Source organism: Bufo gargarizans, chromosome 8, assembly GCF_014858855.1.
Source record: "Bufo gargarizans isolate SCDJY-AF-19 chromosome 8, ASM1485885v1, whole genome shotgun sequence".
Taxonomy (NCBI): Eukaryota; Metazoa; Chordata; class Amphibia; order Anura; family Bufonidae; genus Bufo; species Bufo gargarizans.
In genome coordinates, this window is record NC_058087.1 from 194,097,674 (window position 1) to 194,123,764 (window position 26,091).

General features: G+C 52.8%; 1 protein-coding gene across 3 annotated transcripts; it reads right to left on the bottom strand.

The window, feature by feature from the left end:
• Positions 1-8,378: 8,378 nt before the first annotated feature.
• On the bottom strand, positions 8,379-26,082 carry CABP5 (calcium binding protein 5). 3 transcript variants are annotated; one of them, XM_044303611.1, is made up of 7 exons: positions 26,005-26,082; positions 11,561-11,707; positions 11,005-11,035; positions 10,624-10,767; positions 9,919-10,028; positions 8,609-8,756; positions 8,379-8,520 (listed from the first exon to the last, which is right to left on the bottom strand). In XM_044303611.1, exons 2-7 carry the CDS (start codon positions 11,618-11,620, stop codon positions 8,495-8,497), a joined length of 519 nt encoding a protein of 172 aa, XP_044159546.1. In that variant the 5' UTR covers positions 11,621-11,707; positions 26,005-26,082; the 3' UTR covers positions 8,379-8,494. The 3 variants fall into 3 exon arrangements, with proteins under 3 accessions (XP_044159546.1, XP_044159545.1, XP_044159544.1); XM_044303610.1 differs by lacking the exon at positions 26,005-26,082 and adding an exon at positions 25,951-25,993; XM_044303609.1 differs by lacking the exon at positions 26,005-26,082 and adding an exon at positions 13,618-13,952.
• Between the last annotated feature and the right edge of the window lie 9 nt (positions 26,083-26,091).

Here is a 26,091-nt window from a genome sequence, read left to right on the forward strand (position 1 = left end):
GCTACCGTCATCACTGACCGCAGGATAACCTGTCACCCATTTCACGGATCATTTATCCTCTGTTCATTGCACTTTAACACAGGAGCCCCCCCCCCCCACCTGTAACATCTCCTTTGTGAATAACAATACCGCGCCTCACACGTCACCGCCATATAGTGCCTGTTCTGTCTATACTGCCATTAAAGACATATTCCAGGAATAGAATGGAGGGCGGCCTCTGAATACTCAGGACAGATCAGAAGAGCTGAAAATGAACAGTATTATCAGTACAGATGATGTAGTGGATGTCACCTGCAGTCCTATGTAACACCACAGATAACACAGTGATAACTCTCTGAGTACAGATAATGTAGTAGATGGCTCTGTGCCAGTCACCACTCCGATGCCTCCATCCTGTGCCAGTCATTGCAATGGTTGCCCATACGGTATAGAATCCAATTTAAACTCATTCTCAACCTCAAAGCTCTCCACAGTGCTGCACCCCTACATCTCCTCCTCATCTCTGTCTACCCCCTACCCCTGCTCTCCACAGTGCTGCACCCCTACATCTCCTCCTCATCTCTGTCTACCCCCTACCCCTGCTCTCCACAGTGCTGCACCCCCTACATCTCCTCCTCATCTCTGTCTACCCCCGCTCTCCACAGTGCTGCACCCCTACATCTCCTCCTCATCTCTGTCTACCCCCTACCCGTGCTCTCCACAGTGCTGCACCCCTACATCTCCTCCTCATCTCTGTCTACCCCTGCTCTCCACAGTGCTGCACCCCTACATCTCCTCCTCATCTCTGTCTACCCCCTACCCCTGCTCTGCACAGTGCTGCACCCCTACATCTCCTCCTCATCTCTGTCTACCCCCTACCCCTGCTCTCCACAGTGCTGCACCCCTACATCTCCTCCTCATCTCTGTCTACCCCCTACCCCTGCTCTCCACAGTGCTGCACCCCCTACATCTCCTCCTCATCTCTGTCTACCCCCTACCCCTGCTCTCCACAGTGCTGCACCCCTACATCTCCTCCTCATCTCTGTCTACCCCCTACCCCTGCTCTCCACAGTGCTGCACCCCTACATCTCCTCCTCATCTCTGTCTACCCCCTACCCGTGCTCTCCACAGTGCTGCACCCCTACATCTCCTCCTCATCTCTGTCTACCCCCTACCCCTGCTCTCCACAGTGCTGCACCCCTACATCTCCTCCTCATCTCTGTCTACCCCCTACCCCTGCTCTCCACAGTGCTGCACCCCTACATCTCCTCCTCATCTCTGTCTACCCCCTACCCCTGCTCTCCACAGTGCTGCACCCCCTACATCTCCTCCTCATCTCTGTCTACCCCCTACCCCTGCTCTCCACAGTGCTGCACCCCTACATCTCCTCCTCATCTCTGTCTACCCCCTACCCCGTGCTCTCCACAGTGCTGCACCCCTACATCTCCTCCTCATCTCTGTCTACCCCCTACCCCTGCTCTCCACAGTGCTGCACCCCTACATCTCCTCCTCATCTCTGTCTACCCCCTACCCCTGCTCTCCACAGTGCTGCACCCCCTACATCTCCTCCTCATCTCTGTCTACCCCCTACCCCTGCTCTCCACAGTGCTGCACCCCCTACATCTCCTCCTCATCTCTGTCTACCCCCTACCCCTGCTCTCCACAGTGCTGCACCCCTACATCTCCTCCTCATCTCTGTCTACCCCCTACCCCTGCTCTCCACAGTGCTGCACCCCTACATCTCCTCCTCATCTCTGTCTACCCCCTACCCCTGCTCTCCACAGTGCTGCACCCCCTACATCTCCTCCTCATCTCTGTCTACCCCCTACCCCTGCTCTCCACAGTGCTGCACCCCCTACATCTCCTCCTCATCTCTGTCTACCCCCTACCCCTGCTCTCCACAGTGCTGCACCCCCTACATCTCTTCCCTCATCTCTGTCTACCCCCTACCCCTGCTCTCCACAGTGCTGCACCCCTACATCTCTCCTCATCTCTGTCTACCCCTACCCTGCTCTCCACAGTGCTGCACCCCTACATCTCCTCCTCATCTCTGTCTACCCCCTACCCTGCTCTCCACAGTGCTGCACCCCTACATCTCCTCCTCATCTCTGTCTACCCCCTACCCTGCTCTCCACAGTGCTGCACCCCTACATCTCCTCCTCATCTCTGTCTACCCCCTACCCCTGCTCTCCACAGTGCTGCACCCCTACATCTCCTCCTCATCTCTGTCTACCCCCTACCCCTGCTCTCCACAGTGCTGCACCCCTACATCTCCTCCTCATCTCTGTCTACCCCCTACCCCTGCTCTTCCACAGTGCTGCACCCCTACATCTCCTCCTCATCTCTGTCTACCCCCTACCCCTGCTCTCCACAGTGCTGCACCCCTACATCTCCTCCTCATCTCTGTCTACCCCCTACCCCTGCTCTCCACAGTTGGCGCCCCCTACATCTCCTCCCTTATCTCTGTCTACCCCCTACCCCTGCTCTCCACAGTGCTGCACCCCTACATCTCCTCCTCATCTCTGTCTACCCCCTACCCCTGCTCTCCACAGTGCTGCACCCCTACATCTCCTCCTCATCTCTGTCTACCCCCTACCCCTGCTCTCCACAGTGCTGCACCCCTACATCTCCTCCTTATCTCTGTCTACCCCTGCTCTCCACAGTGCTGCACCCCTACATCTCCTCCTCTTCTCTGTCTACCCCCTACCCCTGCTCTCCACAGTGCTGCACCCCTACATCTCCTCCTCATCTCTGTCTACCCCCTACCCCTGCTCTCCACAGTGCTGCACCCCTACATCTCCTCCTCATCTCTGTCTACCCCCTACCCCTGCTCTCCACAGTGCTGCACCCCCTACATCTCCTCCTCATCTCTGTCTACCCCTACCCCTGCTCTCCACAGTGCTGCACCCCTACATCTCCTCCTTATCTCTGTCTACCCCTGCTCTCCACAGTGCTGCACCCCTACATCTCCTCCTCTTCTCTGTCTACCCCCTACCCCTGCTCTCCACAGTGCTGCACCCCTACATCTCCTCCTCATCTCTGTCTACCCCTACCCGTGCTCTCCACAGTGCTGCACCCCTACATCTCCTCCTCATCTCTGTCTACCATCCTACCCCTGCTCTCCACAGTGCTGCACCCCTACATCTCCTCCTCTTCTCTGTCTACCCCCTACCCCTGCTCTCCACAGTGCTGCACCCCTACATCTCCTCCTCATCTCTGTCTACCCCCTACCCCTGCTCTCCACAGTGCTGCACCCCCTACATCTCCTCCTCATCTCTGTCTACCCCCTACCCCTGCTCTCACAGTGCTGCACCCCCTACATCTCCTCCTCATCTCTGTCTACCCCCTACCCCTGCTCTCCACAGTGCTGCACCCCTACATCTCCTCCTCATCTCAGTCTACCCCTACCCCTGCTCTCCACAGTGCTGCACCCCTACATCTCCTCCTCATCTCTGTCTACCCCCTACCCCTGCTCTCCACAGTGCTGCACCCCTACATCTCCTCCTCATCTCTGTCTACCCCTGCTCTCCACAGTGCTGCACCCCTACATCTCCTCCTCATCTCTGTCTACCCCTGCTCTCCACAGTGCTGCACCCCTACATCTCCTCCTCATCTCTGTCTACCCCTACCCCTAGCTCTCCACAGTGCTGCACCCCTACATCTCCTCCTCATCTCTGTCTACCCCCTACCCCTGCTCTCCACAGTGCTGCACCCCTACATCTCCTCCTCATCTCTGTCTAACCCCCTACCCCTGCTCTCCACAGTGCTGCACCCCTACATCTCCTCCTCATCTCTGTCTACCCCCTACCCCTGCTCTCACAGTGCTGCACCCCCTACATCTCCTCCTCATCTCTGTCTACCCCCTAACCCCTGCTCTCAACAGTGCTGCACCCCCTACATCTCCTCCTCATCTCTGTCTACCCCCTACCCTGCTCTCCACAGTGCTGCACCCCCTACATCTCCTCTCATCTCTGTCTACCCCCTACCCCTGCTCTCCACAGTGCTGCACCCCTACATCTCCTCCTTCATCTCTGTCTACCCCCTACCCCTGCTCTCCACAGTGCTGCACCCCTACATCTCCTCCTATCTCTGTCTACCCCCTACCCCTGCTCTCCACAGTGCTGCACCCCTACATCTCCTCATCTCTGTCTACCCCCTACCCTGCTCTCCACAGTGCTGCACCCCTACATCTCCTCCTCATCTCTGTCTACCCCTGCTCTCCACAGTGCTGCACCCCTACATCTCCTCCTCATCTCTGTCTACCCCTGCTCTCCACAGTGCTGCACCCCCTACATCTCTCCTCTTCTCAGTCTACCCTCTACCCCTGCTCTCCATAGTGCTGCACCCCTACATCTCCTCCTCATCTCTGTCTACCCCCCTACCCCTGCTCTCCACAGTGCTGCACCCCCTACATCTACTCCTCATCTCTGTCTACCCCCTACCCCTGCACTCCACAGTGCTGCACCCCCTACATCTCCTCCTCATCTCTGTCTACCCCCTACCCCTGCTCTCCACAGTGCTGCACCCCTACATCTCCTCCTCATCTCTGTCTACCCCTTACCCCTGCTCTCCACAGTGCTGCACCCCCTACATCTCCTCCTCATCTCTGTCTACCCCCTACCCCTGCTCTCCACAGTGCTACACCCCTACATCTCCTCCTCTTCTCTATCTACCCCCTTCCCCTGCTCTCCACAGTGCTGCACCCCTACATCTCCTCCTCATCTCTGTCTACCCCCTACCCCTGCTCTCCACAGTGCTGCACCCCTACATCTCCTCCTCATCTCTGTCTACCCCCTACACCTGCTCTCCACAGTGCTGCACCCCCTACATCTCCTCCTCATCTCTGTCTAGCCCTACCCCTGCTCTCCACAGTGCTGCACCCCTACATCTCCTCCTCATCTCTGTCTTCCCCCTACCCCTGCTCTCCACAGTGCTGCACCCCTACATCTCCTCCTCATCTCTGTCTACCCCCTACCCCTGCTCTCCACAGTGCTGCACCCCTACATCTCCTCCTCATCTCTGTCTACCCCCTATCCCTGCTCTCCACAGTGCTGCACCCCTACATCTCTGTCTACCCCCTACCCCTGCTCTCCACAGTGCTGCACCCCTACATCTCCTCCTCATCTCTGTCTACCCCCTACCCCTGCTCTCCACAGTGCTGCACCCCTACATCTCCTTCTCATCTCTGTCTACCCCCTACCCCTGCTCTCCACAGTGCTGCACCCCTACATCTCCTCCTCATCTCTGTCTATCCCCTACCCCTGCTCTCCACAGTGCTGCACCCCTACATCTCCTCCTCATCTCTGTTTACCCCCTACCCCTGCTCTCCACAGTGCTGCACCCCTACATCTCCTCCTCTTCTCTGTCTACCCCCGCTCTCCACAGTGCTGCACCCCTACATCTCCTCCTCATCTCTGTCTACCCCCTACCCCTGATCTTTTATCTTGTGTCTCCCCATCTCCTCATAGATTGTAAGCTCTTGTGTCTCCTCTGTCTCCTTATAGATTGTAAGCTCTTGTGTCTCCTCTGTCTCCTTATAGATTGTAAGCTCTTGTGTCTCCTCTGTCTCCTCATAGATTGTAAGCTCTTGTGTCTCCTATCTCCTTAGATTGTAAGCTCTTGTGTCTCCTCTATCTCCTCATAGATTGTAAGCTCTTGTGTCTCCCCTATCTCCTCATAGATTGTAAGCTCTTGTGTCTCCCTCCCCTATCTCCTCATAGATTGTAAGCTCTTGTGTCTCCCCTATCTCCTCATAGATTGTAAGCTCTTGTGTCTCCTCTATCTCCTCATAGATTGTAAGCTCTTGTGTCTCCCCTATCTCCTCATAGACTGTAAGCTCTTGTGTCTCCCCTATCTCCTCAGCATCGGACAGCAGATTGCAGTGCATTATGGGAGCTCATCTGACAATTATTTGCATAGTGCTGACAGATTCCATTAGACAGGTACCACAATTGTCGGTGCAGCTCTAGCTGTGACTGGAGTACAAGTCATTTGATCCTGTTGGAAGCTGTGACTGATTTAATGTGAATGATTTAACTCAGATGGCGACCCCTGATCACGCTTCATGTTAAACATTGAGCCGTGCCGTGTGATAAGTAACACATGTGTAGCGCTCTTAAAGCGGACGGACGCGTATTATCATACGGTATTCCCCCCCCCCGACTAGCAGAATGCACTGGCTGTGTTTTGCCTTAGTCATCATGAGACACATTGGGGGTCATTCGCAACATTTTTATGACATTTTTTGGCATAAAAATAAAATAAAATGGTGCACGATCCCTTTTTGTGACATTTTAAAAACCTGTGCGACAACATTTTGTCACACGGACATTTTTACACCATCCCCCACATTTCGGAGTGGGGGGGGGGGGGGCAGCTCCAGGAAACTTCCCACCATTTACACCTGGATGGGACCAGTCAGGGGCCGGAGTAGTTTTAACGAGGAGCATAGAAGAGCAGGGGGAAAACTAAGACTGGCCTTTGTAAATGACCCCCATCATGTCTACTCCACTCACATCCGGGGCTGCATTCACAATTCTTCTGTTATCCTGAGGTTGCAGGATCGCGCCTGTCACTGCTGGTTCAGTAAGTGACATGGCAGTGCATTATGGCGCTCACACATGCTGAGGATGTATATGTCGGCATAGTACTGATAGCTTGTGGGAAGTATCCTAGTCCAGTAGAAGTGTATATGCAGCTTTGGATGTGACTAGAGTGTGAGACGATAAAGGGGTTAACCAGGGATTTGATATTGCTGGCCTGTTCTCTGTATAGAAAATCAATATCAGATTGGCGGGGGTCCGACTCCTGGGACCCCTTCCCCGCCAGTCAGCTATTTGAGGAGGCCCCTACATTCACTCGAGCCCTGCACAGCGCCATACATTGTATAGTGGCTGGGCTTGGTATTGCGGGTCAGAACCATTAATTGAAAACGAAAAAGGCAAAAATGGAAAATAGTTATGTCCTCAAAGGGTTAAGGTTTCATCAGAACGCACCGGGTTGGGGAATGTGCGATAACATAGATCGGCGGTCGCCAACTTGTGATTGGCGAACTACAACTCCCAGCATGCCTCTCCTAATGTAATTAGATGTAATAAAGGGGTCATTCAGTGTGTGTGGTCTGAGGAAAGCTGGGTGACGTCCTCCATGGCAAGGAGCGGCTCGTGAGGACGTCTGGAATCAGACGAGGCCACAAATCTGCCGCTCGTCTGTCACATCTGCAGGTGACCTACATAGTCCTGGCCAGGTGAGGATGACGAGGAGCGGGGGGGACCTTCTCCAAGTGGGAAAATAGGTTAATTCTCCGGGAGAAATTCTGACCTCCATGATGGGAGGCGCGAGGTATCTCCATCTGTACAAGCTCAAAAACCTCAAATTATAAACAGGAAAGTATTTTCGTCGGGGGCGACAGACGCCATCCGCTTCCACTCAGCCGCTGGCCCGCAGTTCGCGCCCGACACATCACTGAGGCACGAGGCGCTCTGTACCGTGGGCCTCACTTGCTAATTAGATTAATGGAGCAGATATCTCTTGGAAAATAAGAAATCCTGACTGTTTCTGGATTCTCTTGGTCTGTTACTCGGGGGGCAGACGTTCAGCCGCTGCCCTTAGGGGCTGTCACCCATCTGGAGGAATCTTCATCATGTCACATCCGCAGGTGACCTACATAGTCCTGGCCCGGCGAGGATGACTAGGAGCCCCCCGAACGTTCTCCAAATGGGAAAAAAATAGGTTAATTTTCAGTCACGTCTCCTCTTCTTGCTGCTCCCTGCCTATGTATATGCGTCAGTGTTCACTGCAATTCTGGTATTCTATTCACAGAATGAACGCCCCTTAGGTAAGGGAGTGCCGGACTGCACAGAAGTTTGGGAGCAAATGAAATAAAGTGAATACGGGCTGCAATCAGTGTGGGGGGTCCTGAGGGCCCGGGACGGTCAGGGGTCTTGGAGATGTCATCCCTGAGTCTGTTTACATCTCGTCGTCAGTTCTCAGACGATTCATCCAGAACCTGCCAAGTTTCCAGCCAACATCCGCATTTCTCAATGAAGCCGCACACATTTTGGTGGTCATGTGACACGATCCTGGACCCCCCCCTCCCCCCAATCATTTGTTTTGCCGTTTTCCACATTCAGTGGTCATGTGACACGATCCTGGACCTTGAACCCCCCCCTCCGTATTCCACATATTCCTTCACGGCAGCCTCCGATTGATATATGGGGAGGACATGATTGTAAGCTCTTGTGACAAATGGGCAGCGGGTAAGAGAGGAATGAGCGGGTGTCCCGCACCCCAGTCTGGCCCCAGTTACTTTGCACCCAGGATAAGCGCAGGCACAAGTTACAAAAGCAGAGTTTATTTATTCACAGTAATATCTTCTATACATCACCAGGGGGCGCCTACACATTGCTACATCCACACACCAGATACAGTGGCCGCTGCGACGTCTGTTAAACATATGGCGAATTGGGGGTTAGACGAGATCGGGGCGTCCTCGATTCTCCCAGGACGTCAAGCGTCAACGCGACATCATCCGGACAAACTCTGCCAGGGACAGAGAAAGTGGGTGACGTTAACCAGGCGCAGTTATGGGGGCGGGAGGTGCAAGACGTTAGAAACCTCATCATCGTACCTTCAAAATCCACCGTCCCGTCTCCGTTCAAGTCGGCTTCCCGGACCACATCGGCGATCTCGTTATTGGTCAGCTTCTCTCCCAGAAGCCTTTGCATGGCCTGCTGAAGCTCATCCAGTGTGATCTCGCCATCGCCGTTGGCGTCAAACTGTGGACATAACACGCAGTCATCAACGGAATATTTGGGGGGGAAATTGAAGATTTTTTATTTGACCAATCAGATCAATTTCTCTGCTAGAATGAAACTGGAATCTGATTGGTCGCTTACAGTTTTTGCTGGTACCAGTTTTAATATACGCAGTCTATATATCACCCCAGAGTGTAATGCCCCTCGCACATTCCCCCCCCCCCCCGAGTTTTTATAATTGATATCACCTGGATCGCAACAGAACCGATGCACTTCAATGGCATAATGTACACTGGGGTCGGCACTGCTGGGATTATAAGGAGCTCAAATATCGCCTCACTAATCCGAGTCGCCCATTAAAGTCGATCGGACCAGTGAAAAACCGAATACACTCGGATGCAAAAAAACAAAAACAGCTCTTGTCACCCATCGTTCCCAGACTCTATGCAAAGACACATCCCCGCTACCGCACGTACCATTCAGGAGTCTAGGACAGTCAGCGGGAACCTCAGAAGAAGACGTCATGGTGGCTGTACTGTTTGCCACCCATCGTTCCCAGACTCTATGCAAAGATACACCCCCGCTACCGCACTTACCTTCAGGAGTCTAGGACAGTCAGCGGGAACCTCAGAAGAAGACATCATGGTGGCTGTACTGTTTGTCACCCATCGTTCCCAGACTCTATGCAAAGATACATCCCCGCTACCGCACGTACCATTCAGGAGTCTAGGACAGTCAGCGGGAACCTCAGAAGAAGACGTCATGGTGGCTGTACTGTTTGTCACCCATCGTTCCCAGACTCTATGCAAAGATACATCCCCGCTACCGCACTTACCATTCAGGAGTCTAGGACAGTCAGCGGGAACCTCAGAAGAAGACGTCATGGTGGCTGTACTGTTTGTCACCCATCGTTCCCAGACTCTATGCAAACATACATCCCCGCTACCGTACCTACCATTCAGGAGTCTAGGACAGTCAGCGGGAACCTCAGAAGAAGACGTCATGGTGGCTGTACTGTTTGTCACCCATCGTTCCCAGACTCTATGCAAAGATACATCCCCGCTACCGCACTTACCATTCAGGAGTCTAGGACAGTCAGCGGGAACCTCAGAAGAAGACGTCATGGTGGCTGTACTGTTTGTCCCCCAGCTGTCCCCTAGTGACTATTCTGCAAGCGTCTCACCTCTTTGAAGGCGTCCCTGAGTTCCTTCACGCCGATCATCCCAGCCGTCTCCTCCAGCAGCTTCGGAGTCATCAGGTCGACAAAGTCCTGAAAGTCAACGCGCCCTCCAACTGAAGATGGAAAAGGGCGAGGGTGAAAGATGGCGGCTGCACAGTAACAGGGGACCTTACTACTACTCCTCTCATTATGGAAAGTCAATAACTCCTATCGTCCTTCCCCCTTAGGGCCGCATTCACACGTGGCGGGTTTGCATTACAGAACAAGACAAGCGAAGGAGATTCTCCAGATCTCATTCACACGGTGCAGACATTTTCAGTGTGGAAGACCAGCTTAGGGCTCATTAAGACGGCCGGATGTGTTCTGCGGTCCACAAATTGCGGATCAGCAAAACACGGATACCGGCCCGTGAGCGATCCGCAATTCTTGTACGCCGCATGGTCGCCGCTCTCATAGAAAATGCCTATTCTTGTCCACAATTGAGGAGAAGAATAGGACGCGCTCTGTATTTTTTGCGGGCCGCGGAATGGAACTACGGACGCATCTTTTGCGGCCCCATAGGAACGAATGGGTACGCTCCCGTTCTGCGAAATTGCGGATCGGGTGCGGACCCTCTCATACGGCCTTGCGGATTTCTCCACTTTAAATCCGTGCCGTGGATCTGAGACGAGATCTGCAGGGAACGTACACTTATCCTGCCACGCTTACGGTTCATGTTGATCTGCTGGGACAATTCGATCAGCTCCATCTCGGTGGGCATGTACCCCATGATCCTCATCAGGTTCCCCAGGTCCTTGCAGGTGATGAAACCATCCTTGTCCTTGTCAAACTCCACGAAGGCGTCGCGTAATTCTACACAAGGGAAGGAAGACTGAGAAGGGATAGGCGCAAACTCCACCGCAACGATGCGCAACTTATCATACATTCAATGCATCGCGTCAATGATTACACCGCATCCGATAAATTCTATTCAGATGTAACCCAGCTATATCTGATTCTGGGAAAGTTGGGTGACAACCAATATGGCGGCGGTGGTCAGCAGCACTATTCCTACTGTCAAAAAGGACGGAAACCACAAGAGACACTTACCTTCAATCTCATCCGTTCCCAGCTCGCGGTACTATGAAAAGAGTAAAGAACATGAGACTTTGGGGGGGCTGCGGGTCAATAAAAGACGTCACATTCTGGATACATCTGACGCCCCCTCGTCACGTTTTATAAGGGGTGACCCCAATAAACCCGACTACACCGAAGGGGAACACACAGGGGCCACTGCCCAGTCTGTAAACCAGAGGATCAGACATAAAGGGCGCTAGGATGTAAGATAAAGCCTAAGGAATACCAACAAGGATCATAACATAAGCCTAATACATCGAATACGTGATAAGCGGCATCTATCAATGCTGGCTCTATTCCAACGCCACCAAGGATGATGGGGGTTGTGAAATGCTTCATTTTTGTCACGGACTGATCAAAAAGATCACAGAGAACATGTAACAATAAGACATCAGGTGATGTGCAGGAGACGCGAACGATGGCGCTCCAAAAAGCTTGATAACAAACTCAGCTCTGCTACATCTGTCACATGCAGCTGATGTACGACGTGGCAGTCTACGGATGCCGGGCGGCGGACGTGTGGACTCACCCCTTGCTTCTCAGCGATGCCCTTACGTAGAAAGATACAAGCCGGACCCATTCCCTGCATGCCAGCGCCGAAGGTTAGGACCGGTAACGTCAGCTCCGGCTCTGTGACCGTCAGTTTTCGGCGGAACCGAGAAACCGCTCCCGCCGCCTGGTGACAGAAAGATAAATCCCACATTACATCTGTGCCACAAACCACATCAGACTGACACGTGTATGAATCTCATATCTACCTGATACCTATCTAATATCTATCCCATATCTGTCTGTCTATCTCATATCTATCTCTTCACACCTTTCTCCATGACATGGCTATGGACACCGACCTTTCTGTAGAAACGTGACACTTCTCCCCTGTATCGGAGAACCACGGCCAGGCCAAAAGAGCGGACGAGGTACAGAAGGAGACAGATTTGGGGATCAGAGAAGGAGGGAAGGTCACAACTTACAGGTAGAGCGTCAGCCCACAAGGTAAGAGAGGTTATAGATGGAGGGCGAGAGGTGGAGGAGGCCGGACAGTGCTCAGCGGCGAGGAGGCTGTGGGACGATGGGTGGATGTGCGGGTATCGGAGATCACCGGGAGAGGATAATACAGATTACATCACATGTCTGCTCAGAACATCTGCTTTATTAATGCCCCCCCTCCCATCAGACATCTGTTCTGTTAATTCTGGACGCAGAAGATTTGCTGAGTCCCCGGTGTCCACGTGAACCTTCTACAGCGCAGCCACCCATCTATTAGTATGGCCCTGTACACACCGCGCTCGGGTCAGAATAGACAGATACGCAGAATATCCGTGGTCACCTGCGCAGACGTTTCCATAAGAACGTTGTACCCAGCCACCAGTTTTCCTACACGTGGTCTATAAACGTGCATACAGTCCGAGAGGAGTCCACGGCCCCACTAATAAACCGGCAGCTTATCACATACATGATGCAACTGTCTGAGGGCAGCGCGGTGGCCCAGCGGTCAGCGGTGGCTCAGTGGTCAGCGGTGGCTCAGTGGTCAGCGGTGGCTCAGCGGTCAGCAGTGGCCCAGTGGTCAGCACTGGTTCTGTGCAGCGCTGGGGTCCTGGGTTTAAATCCGACCAAGGACAACATCTGCAGGAGTCTGTATGTTCTCCCGGTGTCTGCGTTTCCTCCCACACTTCCCGCTGGGGACAGAGCGATGACGATGTCTGTACAGCGCTGCGAAATACGTCAGCGCTATATAAGTGGGTAAAAAAATAAAACATATAAAAACTGCATCAAAGGCAGACGAGATCCCACACTGTGCAGATTTGTACACAGAAAACCCACGTGAAATCTGGACCAAAACCATATAAAAACCACACATAAATCTGCACTACCGATTTGGCGCGCTTTTTTCTATTTTAACGACCGCACTGAAGTCTATGGGAAAACCCGCTACGGTGCGGAATCACACAAACAATCAACGCGGAAAATATACACAGTGTGTGCAAGAGATCTGTCCAATCACTTTGCTGGTGCTGTACTGTGCGCTGCAGTTTACTGGCACGAAATCCACTCGGGGAAAAAACGCGTGTAATCCGCACAGTGTGCAGGCACCCTCAGCGGCTGCGCCAAAATCCTCCCCCCCCCCCCAAAAAAAACCAAAAACTGGCGGCTGCGCTGAGAAGGGACACGATTGTTCCCAGGGCGGCTGTGCTGCCTGCTATTGATTCCCGCTTGCGAAACCATTCACTTTAATAGATCCGTGAAAAAAATAATATATATCCGCATGGCCGTTCCGCAGAAAAATAAAACATGTCCTCCTATTGTCCTCATTAATGATACGGATAGGACTGTTCTATTAGGGGTCGGCCGTTTCGCGGAATGCACACGGCCCGTATCCGTGTTTTGCGGATCCGCAGTTTGGGTGGTGTCCATGAGCCCTAATACTTTCTCTTCCTAAGGCGCATCTCTATCCCAAAGAAAACGCAAATTAGGATCTACTGTGGAGAAGCTGAATGATGACCTCTATGGTCTGAAGAGGAGTCACCAGCCCGACAACCGGGGAGGCGATCTGAGACGGAACGTCCATGCGGGGGCCATACTCACTTTTGGAATCCCCTCCACATGAATGCACTGGTCGTGGTTCCCCATATGATTGCCCATCCTGACACTGGCGGTCCTCATCCCCTCAGACGGTCGCCTTCACATATGGTGGTCTCGACGGCTCTCCCTATAATGTGTCCAGCCCAGGCTGGAGGACCGAGCCCTGGTGGGGTCTGAGGATGCAGGTGCCGGGGTCTGTGTGACACTTATCTTCTGCCGGCACATGAGGTGACGGGCGGGGGGGGCATAGGTGACAGATGGACAGCCGGATCCTGACAGCTCATGAGATAAAGCCGGCACCGCAGCCAAAAGCCGAGGAATATTCACAGGTCAATGTAATAAGAACAGGGTCAGAGCGACTCCCGAGGCGCCGCTGCTCGCGCCGCTAACCTTACTCTAATTAATGTAGCACAAATCTCAGGATTATAAACCAGTCTGAAGGCAGAATTACTGCAGGAATCTCCCCGGAGGAATGAGTAAGGACACCGCGTAATCCCAAACCACAGAGATCACTGCGTATTCTGTACGTCCAGCCGGACACCAGATTACTACCCGGAACAGATCTACACCTGGAAAGCCCAGGTTCACCTATAGAATTACCAACTCTCCTGTACTGATCCTGAGTGACATTCTGTATTATACCCCAGAGCTGCACTCACTATTCTGCTGGTGCAGTCACTGTGTACATACATTACTTATCCTGTACTGATCCTGAGTTACATCCTGTATTATACTCCAGAGCTGCACTCACTATTCTGCTGGTGCAGTCACTGTGTACATACATTACTTATCCTGTACTGATCCTGAGTTACATCCTGTATTATATTCCAGAGCTGCACTCACTATTCTGCTGGTGCAGTCACTGTGTACATACATTACGTATCCTGTACTGATCCTGAGTTACATCCTGTATTATACTCCAGAGCTGCACTCACTATTCTGCTGGTGCAGTCACTGTGTACATACATTACTTATCCTGTACTGATCCTCAGTTGCATCCTGTATTATACTCCAGAGCTGCACTCACTATTCTGCTGGTGCAGTCACTGTGTACATACATTACTTATCCTGTACTGATCCTGAGTTACATCCTATATTATAGTCCAGAGCTGCACTCACTATTCTGCTGGTGCAGTCACTGTGTACATACATTACTTATCCTGTACTGATCCTGAGTTACATCCTGTATTATACTCCAGAGCTGCACTCACTATTCTGCTGGTGCAGTCACTGTGTACATACATTACTTATCCTGTACTGACCCTGAGTTACCTCCTGTATTATACTCCAGAGCTGCACTCACTATTCTGCTGGTGCAGTCACTGTGTACATACATTACTTATCCTGTACTGACCCTGAGTTACATCCTGTATTATACTCCAGAGCTGCACTCACTATTCTGCTGGTGCAGTCACCGTGTACATACATTACTTATCCTGGACTGATCCTGAGTTTTACAGCAAGACACGGAGGCTCCTATTGCTTTCTCCTTCTTTACTGAACCACCAATAGCAGCAAAGAGAAAAAATTAACATACAGGAAACCATAGCAACCAATGTCCCTCCCCTATGGCCCCTATAATAGGCCGCTCTTCCTATGGCTCTTCCTCCTTCTTTGCTGCTGCCAAGCTAAGTACACCTCTGTCTCTCTGCTGTTTTATCTTTGTGTTAGGTGTCTCTTTATTTTTGCGCTGTGTACCCCAGGGTGATTAACCCTGCTTGCTAACAGCGCTCACATTGCATTGGCCTCCCTGCCTCTTTGCGGAGCAGGTGGGGGGTTTTCATCGCTGCGCTTATCCCTGCGCTTTGGGGATCTATTATTCTGCGCCATTAGGGCTCTCCCCCCCTTCAGTGGTTTTCAGTGTTTATCTTGGCACTGTCCTCATTGCTCTGCGTTGGCCTTCCTCCCGCCCCCCCTTGCTTATTTTTTTACCTTACACTAGCGTCCGCGCTGCCCGGGGGTTGGGGGCGGGTCCTCCCTCTCGGCTATCGGCGGCGCCATTCCCGGCGCGTCTGTGATCCGTTAGGCCGCGGCGGCCATCTTGGACGCCCTCTGTGATCGGCCGGCCGCGGGATTTCGGCGGCCATCTTAGTTTGGGCGGCCGCATTTCGCGGGCTTCTGGGGGCGGGCTTACAGCGCTTCCTGCCGGACACTCGCCTCCAGTTCCCAGCGCGGTCGGCGGCTCCTGCTCCCCTGCTCCTAGGCGTCTCTCAGGTGACCTCGGCCTTGTCCAGTGGGTTTCTATTAGTCCCAGCATAGCTCCCTTCAGGCATCAGCTTTAGGCATGTCGGCTCCTACTCCCCCTCCTACTGCCAGTCGGCTCCCCTCCTCCCCTGAGGGGTTTAACTCCACTGAGACGGATGTGCAAGCGCTGGCTCTGCAGCGCTCGGTGTCTGACGTGATTATGGCAGCCATGGGCTCCATGTCGTCAGTTTTGTCACAGACTATTGCCCAGGCTCTGTCCGCACATCCCGCTAGTGCTCCCTTGCAGGACCCCATTGCCGCACCGCAGCCTACCTCTTTTGATCCCCCTGTGTCACAGGGGACTTCGACTGGTGCGCATCTTGCCACCCCAGAAACCGTGCTTAGCTCACGGAAAAGGGCCTCTTCCCGCCAGGCAGAACGGGTGCGGACATAGAAATGCGCTAGAGCGCAATCACCGGATCTGTCTGACTCGGATAGAGCTTCAGACGAGGAGGCAATGGCGGATTTTGATTACGGCACAGAGGAGGATCTCACCCCCCCAGTTCAGGGCCCCTCGACCTCCGCTGCGGCGGCCTCCTCTGCCAAGGAAGTGGCGTCGGCTTCCAACGCTACCCGTTCTGAGGTCGTGTTGGATGATTCGGGCGAACCGATGTTCGACCCCGAGTCGTTGCATCACCCTCGTTCGGCGGAATGGCTTCCCTCCCCTCATGTGGGGGCTTATTTGGAGCACTGGGTACGTCACTCGCTTAGCCGCGAGTCGCGCAACAAACTTAGGGCCGAGTGTCCCCGGCCAGTGGTTCCCAATAAGGTTTGTGACACCCCGTTGGTGGACCCCACGATGTCGCAGTTTTTAGCCAAGACGGGCTGGAATCCAAAAAAGGGCCTGGATTCAGCGCTCCGCAGCTGCCAGGACAAGATTTTAGATGTGTTTGGTCCATTGACCAGGATCTTGGAGATGGCCGAGGCAGCTAGAATTGAGGGAACCCCGATAGACCCGGTGGAATTGAGGGGCTGGGCCCAGAGGGCCATATGCCTTACCGGCAACGCCAATACGGCCGTGGCGATTGAGAGGCGCAGGGCTATCTTGTTTAAGATAGACCCCAAGTTGGCGAATTTGGCGCTCACTGAGGCAGGGAAGGACGCACAGGGCCTCTTCTTCGGCGAGTCCTTCATCAAGGACATGAGCCGGTTCGTGGGCACTTTTACTGCGCTGGACAAGGCCCAAGCCTCTATGCGCAGGGTCTTCCAGGGACGGGTCTCTCATCAGGCCGGCAGTGGTAGGGGCCGCCTGTCCGGCCGTGCAAATTTCCAGGCCCGTGGAGCGAACAGAGGTCCCGGTGGACACCGTCCTCCTTTCCAGGACCAGCGCAACGCATCTCCGTTCTTCGCCACAAGAGGGAATCAGTGGCGTTCTCGCTCCTTCCGGGGCAACCCGAACCATCGCAGACCCTTGGGTAAGTGTTCCCCAGATTGGGGATTCTATGGTACCTTGTGTAGGGGGCAGACTCCGGCTTTTTTCCCACGCTTGGAGTCTCATCACCGCGGATCCATGGGTGCTTGCCACGGTCAGGGGTTTTCACATAGAGCTCACGGGGTCCCCTTTTCTTGTTCCCGCCCCGCCGCTCGTTCCCCTATCACGCACAGATTGCGCGTTGGTGGACGCGGAGCTGCGGTCCCGCAGACAAAAGTTGGCGATAGAGCCGGCGCCCCCGGCTGTGGCGGGTGTGATCAGCAATATCTTTCTCGTGCAGAAGAAAGGTGGGCAGATGAGACCGGTCATCAACCTTCGCGCGTTGAATGCGGTGGTGCGATACCATCATTTCAAAATGGAGGGGATCCATCTCCTTCGGGACTTGTTAGTCCCTGGGGACTGGATGGTGAAACTGGACCTGAAGGATGCCTACCTGACGGTCCCGGTGGCCACTCGTTCCAGGGACCTGCTTCGATTCAGGTGGGAAGGAGAGGTCTGGAGGTTCACCTGTCTGCCATTCGGGCTGTCTTCAGCTCCCTGGTGTTTCACCAAGTTGCTACGTCCGGTCGTGTCGTGGTTGAGGACTCGGGGTGTACGCCTCATCATCTACCTGGACGACATCCTTCTGATGCACGAGTCCAGAGCGGGATTGCTGGAACATCTACGCTGGACGGCGGACCTGCTGTCGGGTCTCGGTTTCCTCCTCAACTGGGAGAAGTCCTGCCTCACTCCGGCCCAGAGGATGGAGTTCTTAGGATTCACGGTGGATTCGCTCTCGGAGTCCCTCAGTCTGCCGACGGCGAAGTTGCGTGCGATCCGCAAGGAGTTGAGGCATGCACTCCTCGCTCCCCATCTATCGTTACGTCACCTGGCTCGCATTATCGGTCTATTGGCCTCATCGATTCAGGCGGTGTTCCCAGCCCCACTGCATTACCGGGCGCTCCAGCGACTGAAGATCCCCCATCTTCGGACCGGTGCCTCCTTTGCGGACGCGGTGGTTCTGGATTCGGAAGCCCGGGAGGAGTTGAGTTGGTGGATTGCCAACCTAGAGGCGTGGAACGGCAGAGCGATCTTTGGATCCCTGCCGGAATTGACAATCGAATCGGATGCGAGCCTCCAGGGCTGGGGTGCCCATTACAACACGGTCTCCACGGGGGGTCCCTGGTCTGCGGAGGAATCCCTCCTACACATCAATGCGTTGGAACTCCTGGCGGGGTCTTTCGCGGTGAAGAGTTTCTCCAACGGGATCGCCAACGCGTGTATCAGGCTGCGGATGGACAACGTGTCGGCGGTCCGGTATGTCAACCGTTTGGGGGGTACTCGCTCGGCTACCTTGGCTCGTTTGGCCAAAGATTTTTGGTCGTTTTGCCTGTCCAGGGACATCATGGTGCAGGCGGAGTATTTGCCGGGGTTGAGCAACGTTCAGGCGGATTGGAACTCTCGCTACCTATCGGATGGCAGCGATTGGCAGTTGGATCCGCAGGTGTTCGCGGCGATTTCGGATTTATGGGGTCCGATGTCCGTCGATCTCTTCGCCTCTCGGCTCAATAGACAGCTCACCCGGTTCTTCAGCTGGCGTCCGGACCCGGAGGCGATGGCGGTGGATGCATTCCTCCAGGACTGGTCGGTGTCCCGCCTGTACGCGTTTCCTCCATTCTCGATGATCCCGAGGACACTCCTGCAGGTTCTCCGCCATCGGGTGGACCTGGTTCTGGTGGCCCCGTTCTGGGGGTCCCAGGTCTGGTTCCCTTCATTGTTGAAGATTCTGGTGGAGATCCCTGTTCTTCTCCCGAGCCGGTTGGATCTCCTACGCAACCCTCAGGGTCTACACCATCCCCTTCTCCTCGACGGATCTCTGCGGCTGCTGGCGTGCCGGATCTCCGGACACCTGGATCTTCGGACACCTGGATCTTTCGAGGGAATTTCGGCTGCGACTCGACAACTATTGGACAGTGCATGAGCTCCCGGCACCAGAATGTCTTACCGGGCAGCCTGGAGAACTTGGGCTAACTGGTGCGTGGAACGGGACTTGGATCCCGTTTCGGCACCTGTAGCTGAACTGCTGCAGTTCCTCACCTCTCTATTTGAGGCGGGGAAGGCGTATCGGACCATTAACCTTTTCAGGTCCGCTATTTCTTCTACCCACGAGGGCTACGCAGGTGTCGCGGCCGGTCAACATCCTTCTGTGTCTCGCCTTCTTCGGGGGGCTCGGTTGTCTCGTCCCCCTCGGCCTCGTTTTTCCACTACTTGGGATGTCTCCCTGGTTCTGGCCTTCTTGGCCTGAGAATTCTGATCTATCACTTAGACAATTGTCCGCTAAATTGTTGGCGTTGTTTTGCCTCATTTCATGTAAGAGAGTCTCGGATGTGAGGGCCCTTGATTACGACGCGCGTTCGTTTACCCCGGAGGGGGTTACCTTTAACATCTTGCGTCGCACCAAGACTAGCATCCGGTTCGTGTCCTACCCCAGTTTTCCCTCTTCTCCGATCTTATGCCCCGTGGCGTGCCTTCGGGAATACGAGTCCAGGACTCTGGCACACAGGTCTCCTACCAGGCCGCAGCTGTTCGTTTCTATTCTTCATCCGTTTGGGCCGGTGTCTAGCCCTACGTTAGCACGTTATGTCGTTGGCGGGTGTTGACACTTCTGTCTTCACGGCCCATTCTGCGCGGGGGGCCTCTGCCACCGCGCTGGCGGTTTTGGGGGCCAGATTGGAGGACGTGATGCGCCTGGCCGACTGGTCTAATGTTACCACGTTCAGGGAGTTCTATTTCTGTCCTCCAGCTAATTTGTTTGCTTCAATTATTGACGGGCTTTGAACTTGCAATATGAGCCTCCGTGTCTTGCTGTAAAACTAAATGATTTTCCCATTTCATGACGTAAAGTCATAGTTTTATTAACCACCTCCCGACCGCTGTACGCACATATGCGTCCGGGAGGTGGTTGCTTTACTCCTCCTGGACGCATATACGCGTCATCTCGCGAGACGCGAGATTTCCTGTGAACGCGCGCGCTCACAGGAACGGAAGGTAAGCGAGTGGATCTCCAGCCTGCCAGCGGCGATCGTTCGCTGGCAGGCTGGAGATCCGAATTTTTTAACCCCCAACAGGTATATTAGACGCTGTTTTCATAACAGCGTCTAATATACCTCCTACCTGGTCCTCTGGTGGTCCCTTTTGTTAGGATCGACCACCAGAGGACTCAGGTAGGTCAGTACAGTCCCACCAAACACCACACTACACTACACCCCCCCCCCCCCCCGTCACTTATTAACCCCTTATAAACCCATGATCACCCCATATAAACTCCCTGATCACCCCCCTGTCATTGATCACCGCCCTGTCATTGATCACCCCCCTGTCAGGCTCCGTTCAGACGTCCGTATGATTTTTACGGATCCACGGATACATGGATCGGATCTGCAAAAAGCATACGGACGTCTGAATGGAGCCTTACAGGGGGGTGATCAATGACAGGCGGGTGATCACCCATATACACTCCCTGATCACCCCCTGTCATTGATCACCCCCCCTGTAAGGCTCCATTCAGACGTCCGCATGATTTTTACGGATCCGATCCATGTATCCATGGATCCGTAAAAATCATGCGGACGTCTGAATGGAGCCTTACAGGGGGGGTGATCAGTGACATGGGGGTGATCACCCTGATCACCCCCTGTCATTGATAACCCCCCTGTAAGGCTCCATTCAGACGTCCGCATGCGTTCTGTGGATCCGATCCATGTATCCATGGATCCGTAAAAAATCATGCGGATGTCTGAATGGAGCCTTACAGGGGGGGTGATCAGTGACATGGGGGTGATCACCCTGATTACCCTGATCACCCCCTGTCATTGATAACCCCCCTGTAAGGCTCTATTCAGACGTCCGCATGCGTTCTGTGGATCCGATCCATGTATCCATGGATCCGTAAAAAATCATGCGGATGTCTGAATGGAGCCTTACAGGGGGGGTGATCAGTGACAGGGGGGTGATCACCCTGATTACCCTGATCACCCCCTGTCATTGATAACCCCCCTGTAAGGCTCCATTCAGACGTCCGCATGCGTTCTGTGGATCCGATCCATGTATCCATGGATCCGTAAAAAATCATGCGGATGTCTGAATGGAGCCTTACAGGGGGGGTGATCAGTGACAGGGGGGTGATCAGGGAGTCTATATGGGTGATCACCCCCCTGTCATTGATCACCCCCCCCCCCCCTGTCATTGATCACCCCCCCCCCCCCCCCTGGTAAGGCTCCATTCAGACATTTTTTTTGGCACAAGTTAGCGGAAATTTTTTGTTTGTTTTTGTTTTTGTTTTTTCTTACAAAGTCTCATATTCCACTAACTTGTGTCAAAAAATAAAATCTCACATGCACTCGCCGTACCCCTCACGGAATCCAAATGCGTAAACATTTTTAGACATTTATATTCCAGACTTCTTCTCACGCTTTAGGGCCCCTAAAAAGCCAGGGCAGTATAAATACCCCACATGTGACCCCATTTCGGAAAGAAGACACCCCAAGGTATTCCGTGAGGGGCATATTGAGTCCATGAAAGATTGAAATTTTTGTCCTAAGTTAGCGGAAAGTGAGACTTTGTGAAAAAAAAAAAAAAAAAAAATCAATACCCGCTAACTTATGCAAAAAAAATGTGATTCTAGGAAATCGCCAGGCCCCTCATTGAATACCTTGGGGTGTCTTCTTTCCAAAGTGGGGTCACATGTGGGGTATTTATACTGCCCTGGCTTTTTAGGGGCCCGAAAGTGTGAGAAGAAGTCTGGGATCCAAATGTCTAAAAATGCCCTCCTAAAAGGAATTTGGGCCCCTTTGCGCATCTAGGCTGCAAAAAAGTGTCACACATGTGGTATCGCCGTACTCAGAAGAAGTTGGGGAATGTGTTTTGGGGTGTCATTTTACATATACCCATGCTGGGTGAGAAAAATATCTTGGTCAAATACCAACTTTGTATAAAAAAATGGGAAAAGTTGTCTTTTGCCAAGATATTTCTCTCACCCAGCATGGGTATATGTAAAATGACCCCCCAAAACACATTCCCCAACTTCTCCTGAGTACGGCGATACCAGATGTGTGACACTTTTTTGCAGCCAAGGTGGGCAAAGGGGCACCTTTCGGATTTCACCGGCCATTTTTTACACATTTTGATTGCAAGGTACTTCTTACACATTTGGGCCCCTAAATTGCCAGGGCAGTATAACTACGCCACATGTGACCCCATTTTGGAAAGAAGACACCCCAAGGTATTCCGTGAGGGGCACGGCGAGTTCCTAGAATTTTTTTTTTTTGTCACAATTTAGCGGAAAATTATGATTTTTCTTTTTTTTTCTTTTTTCCTTACAAAGTCTCATATTCCACTAACTTGCGACAAAAAATAAAAAATTCTAGGAACTCGCCATGCCCCTCACAGAATACCTTGGGGTGTCTTCTTTCCAAAATGGGGTCACTTGTGGCGTAGTTATACTGCCCTGGCAATTTAGGGGCCCAAATGTGTGAGAAGAACTTTGCAATCAAAATGTGTAAAAAATGACCGGTGAAACCCGAAAGGTGCACTTTGGAATATGTGCCCCTTTGCCCACCTTGGCTGCAAAAAAGTGTCACACATCTGGTATCGCCGTACTCAGGAGAAGTTGGGCAATGTGTTTTGGGGTGTCATTTTACATATACCCATGCTGGGTGAGAAAAATATCTTGGTCAAATGCCAACTTTGTATAAAAAAATGGGAAAGGTTGTCTTTTGCCAAGATATTTCTCTCACCCAGCATGGGTATATGTAAAATGACACCCCAAAACACATTGCCCAACTTCTCCTGAGTACAGCGATACCAGATGTGACACTTTTTTGATGCCAAGGTGGGCAAAGGGGCACATATTCCAAAGTGCACCTTTCGGACTTCACAGGCCATTTTTTACACATTTTGATTGCAAAGTTCTTCTCACACATTTGGGCCCCTAAATTGCCAGGGCAGTATAACTACCCCACAAGTGACCCCATTTTGGAAAGAAGACACCCCAAGGTATTCTGTGAGGGGCATGGTGAGTTCCTAGAATTTTTTTATTTTTTGTCGCAAGTTAGTGGAATATGAGACTTTGTAAGAAAAAAATAAATAAATAAATCATCATCATTTTCCGCTAACTTGTGACAAAAAATAAAAAGTTCTATGAACTCACTATGCCCATCAGCGAATACCTTAGGGTGTCTACTTTCCGAAATGGGGTCATTTGTGGGGGTTTTCTACTGTCTGGGCATTGTAGAACCTCAGGAAACATGACAGGTGCTCAGAAAGTCAGAGCTGTTTCAAAAAGCGGAAATTCACATTTTTGTACCATAGTTTGTAAATGCTATAACTTTTACCCAAACCATTTTTTTTTTGCCCAAACATTTTTTTTTATCAAAGACATGTAGAACAATAAATTTGGCGAAAAATTTATATATGGATGTCGTTTTTTTTGCAAAATTTTACAGCTGAAAGTGAAAAATGTCATTTTTTTGCAAAAAAATCGTTACATTTTGATTAATAACAAAAAAAGTAAAAATGCCAGCAGCAATGAAATACCACCAAATGAAAGCTCCATTAGTGAGAAGAAAAGGAGGTAAAATTCATTTGGGTGGTAAGTTGCATGACCGAGCGATAAACGGTGAAAGGAGTGTAGTGCCGAAGTGTAAAAAGTGGCCTGGTCATTAAGGGGGTTTCACCTAGCGGGGCTGAAGTGGTTAAAGACACGGAGGCGAGTATTGCCCCCCCTGGATTCCCTCCCTTGGGTCTTCTGGTGGGTTGTTTTCTTTCAGGGCTCGCTTATGTTTATTATTTTGCTGTGTTTATTGTCCTGTTATTTATTCAGTGCCTTTGTATTTATTGTCCTGTTGGTTATTTCATTGCCATTGTTGTGTTTGTTTGATGCACTTTATTGCCTTTGGTCATTCGACCCCTATCGGGTCTGTTTGAGCAGATGGTTTTCGGACGCTCTTGTCCTGACATGCCGGTTTCACCTGGGCCCATGGTCTGTTCTCTCTTTCAGGTTGAAGCTTCTTCCAGGATAGGATGCCGTGTTCCGGTTTGATGTTCTTCGGTAGTTGGCCAGGTTGGCGACTGCTGGTTCCCGCTTCGTCGAGGTTGGATTTCTTCGTTCCGGTCAAAGTTCAGAGTTTCGTTGGATTGTTCGGGATGTTGGCACCAGGATCCCAAAGAAAGAGGAAGAGCCATAGGAGGAGCGGCCTATTATAGGGGCCATAGGGGAGGGACATTGGTTGCTATGGTTTCCTGTATGTTAATTTTTTCTCTTTGCTGCTATTGGTGGTCAGTAAAGAAGGAGAAAGCAATAGGAGCCTCCGTGTCTGGCTGTAAAACTATGACTTTACGTCATGAAATAGGAAAATCATTTAGTTACATCCTGTATTATACTCCAGAGCTGCACTCACTATTCTGCAGATTCAGAGCTGAAATCTCCCAGTATTACCAGCATTTTCAGTAATGTGCATTTTGGGAAGTGGAATCCTTACATCAGGTTCTGTACCGTCTCCCCTGGATTATAGGGGCTCCACTATGTTATGGGGTCTGCAGGGGGCGGAGGTGGAATCCGACTTTATATGCGGTGACACAATCATGCAGGTTGATGTCAGGGACTGACGGGCACCATATCAGTCATCAATACAGGAGGAGCCACATGGGTCCGTGCGTCCGTCCCCGCAAACCCCCGGGTCCGTGCGTCCGTCCCCGCAAACCCCCGGGTCCGTGCGTCCGTCCCCGCAAACCCCCGGGTCCGTGCGTCCGTCCCCGCAAACCCCCGGGTCCGTGCGTCCGTCCCCGCAAACCCCCGGGTCCGTGCGTCCGTCCCCGCAAACCCCCGGGTCCGTGCGTCCGTCCCCGCAAACCCCCGGGTCCGTGCGTCCGTCCCCGCAAACCCCCGGGTCCGTGCGTCCGTCCCCGCAAACCCCCGGGTCCGTGCGTCCGTCCCCGCAAACCCCCGGGTCCGTGCGTCCGTCCCCGCAAACCCCCGGGTCCGTGCGTCCGTCCCCGCAAACCCCCGGGTCCGTGCGTCAGTCCCCGCAAACCCACGGGTCCGTGCGTCAGTTCCCGCAAACGCCCGGGTCCGTGCGTCAGTCCCTGCAAACACTGCAGTGGAGGGAGAAGTAATACAACACATCAGCCCTGGGGCGGGAGGTCCCACCGGTGATGACTGACTGTGTATATGCATAGTCAGAACCATTACGTGTACTGCGCCTTTAAGATAATGCAACTGTCGAGCCGGCGAGCCCCTCTGCAGTGTAACCGCCATGTGCTCTCCTATAACAGACGGCGAATGCGCTGCAGGAACCGCAGGCTGCACGTCCCACACTGACTGAACCACAACCGCCAGATGGCGCACCCAGTGCACAGGTTCAGATGCAGCACTAGAAAGAAGAGCGCCCCCTATGGCCTGTCATATATAGTGTCATCCGAGGAGCCTGTGCAGCGCAGCTCCTGTAACCTCACACAGTGACACTCAGCAGAACTGTGAGCGCAGCTCTGGGGCACCTCAAGCTCTGACAACCGATGGAAGCTGGTCTGTGGACTTCTAGGTTGTCAGCCAACAATGGTGAGACCTGAGTGGAGGCAGCGCTCCTCTGTGTCCTAGTGACATAAACCGGTCAAACCTGCAATACCTGACACGGCCACAGACAATGGGGGCGCTAGGGGGTCACCCAGGAGTCATTTACCCCGCAGCTCCTGTCACAGAGTCCAGGCTGAACAGAGGTGTGAAGACTTTTACACAGACACACAGAGCCGCCATGATAACGTCCCCT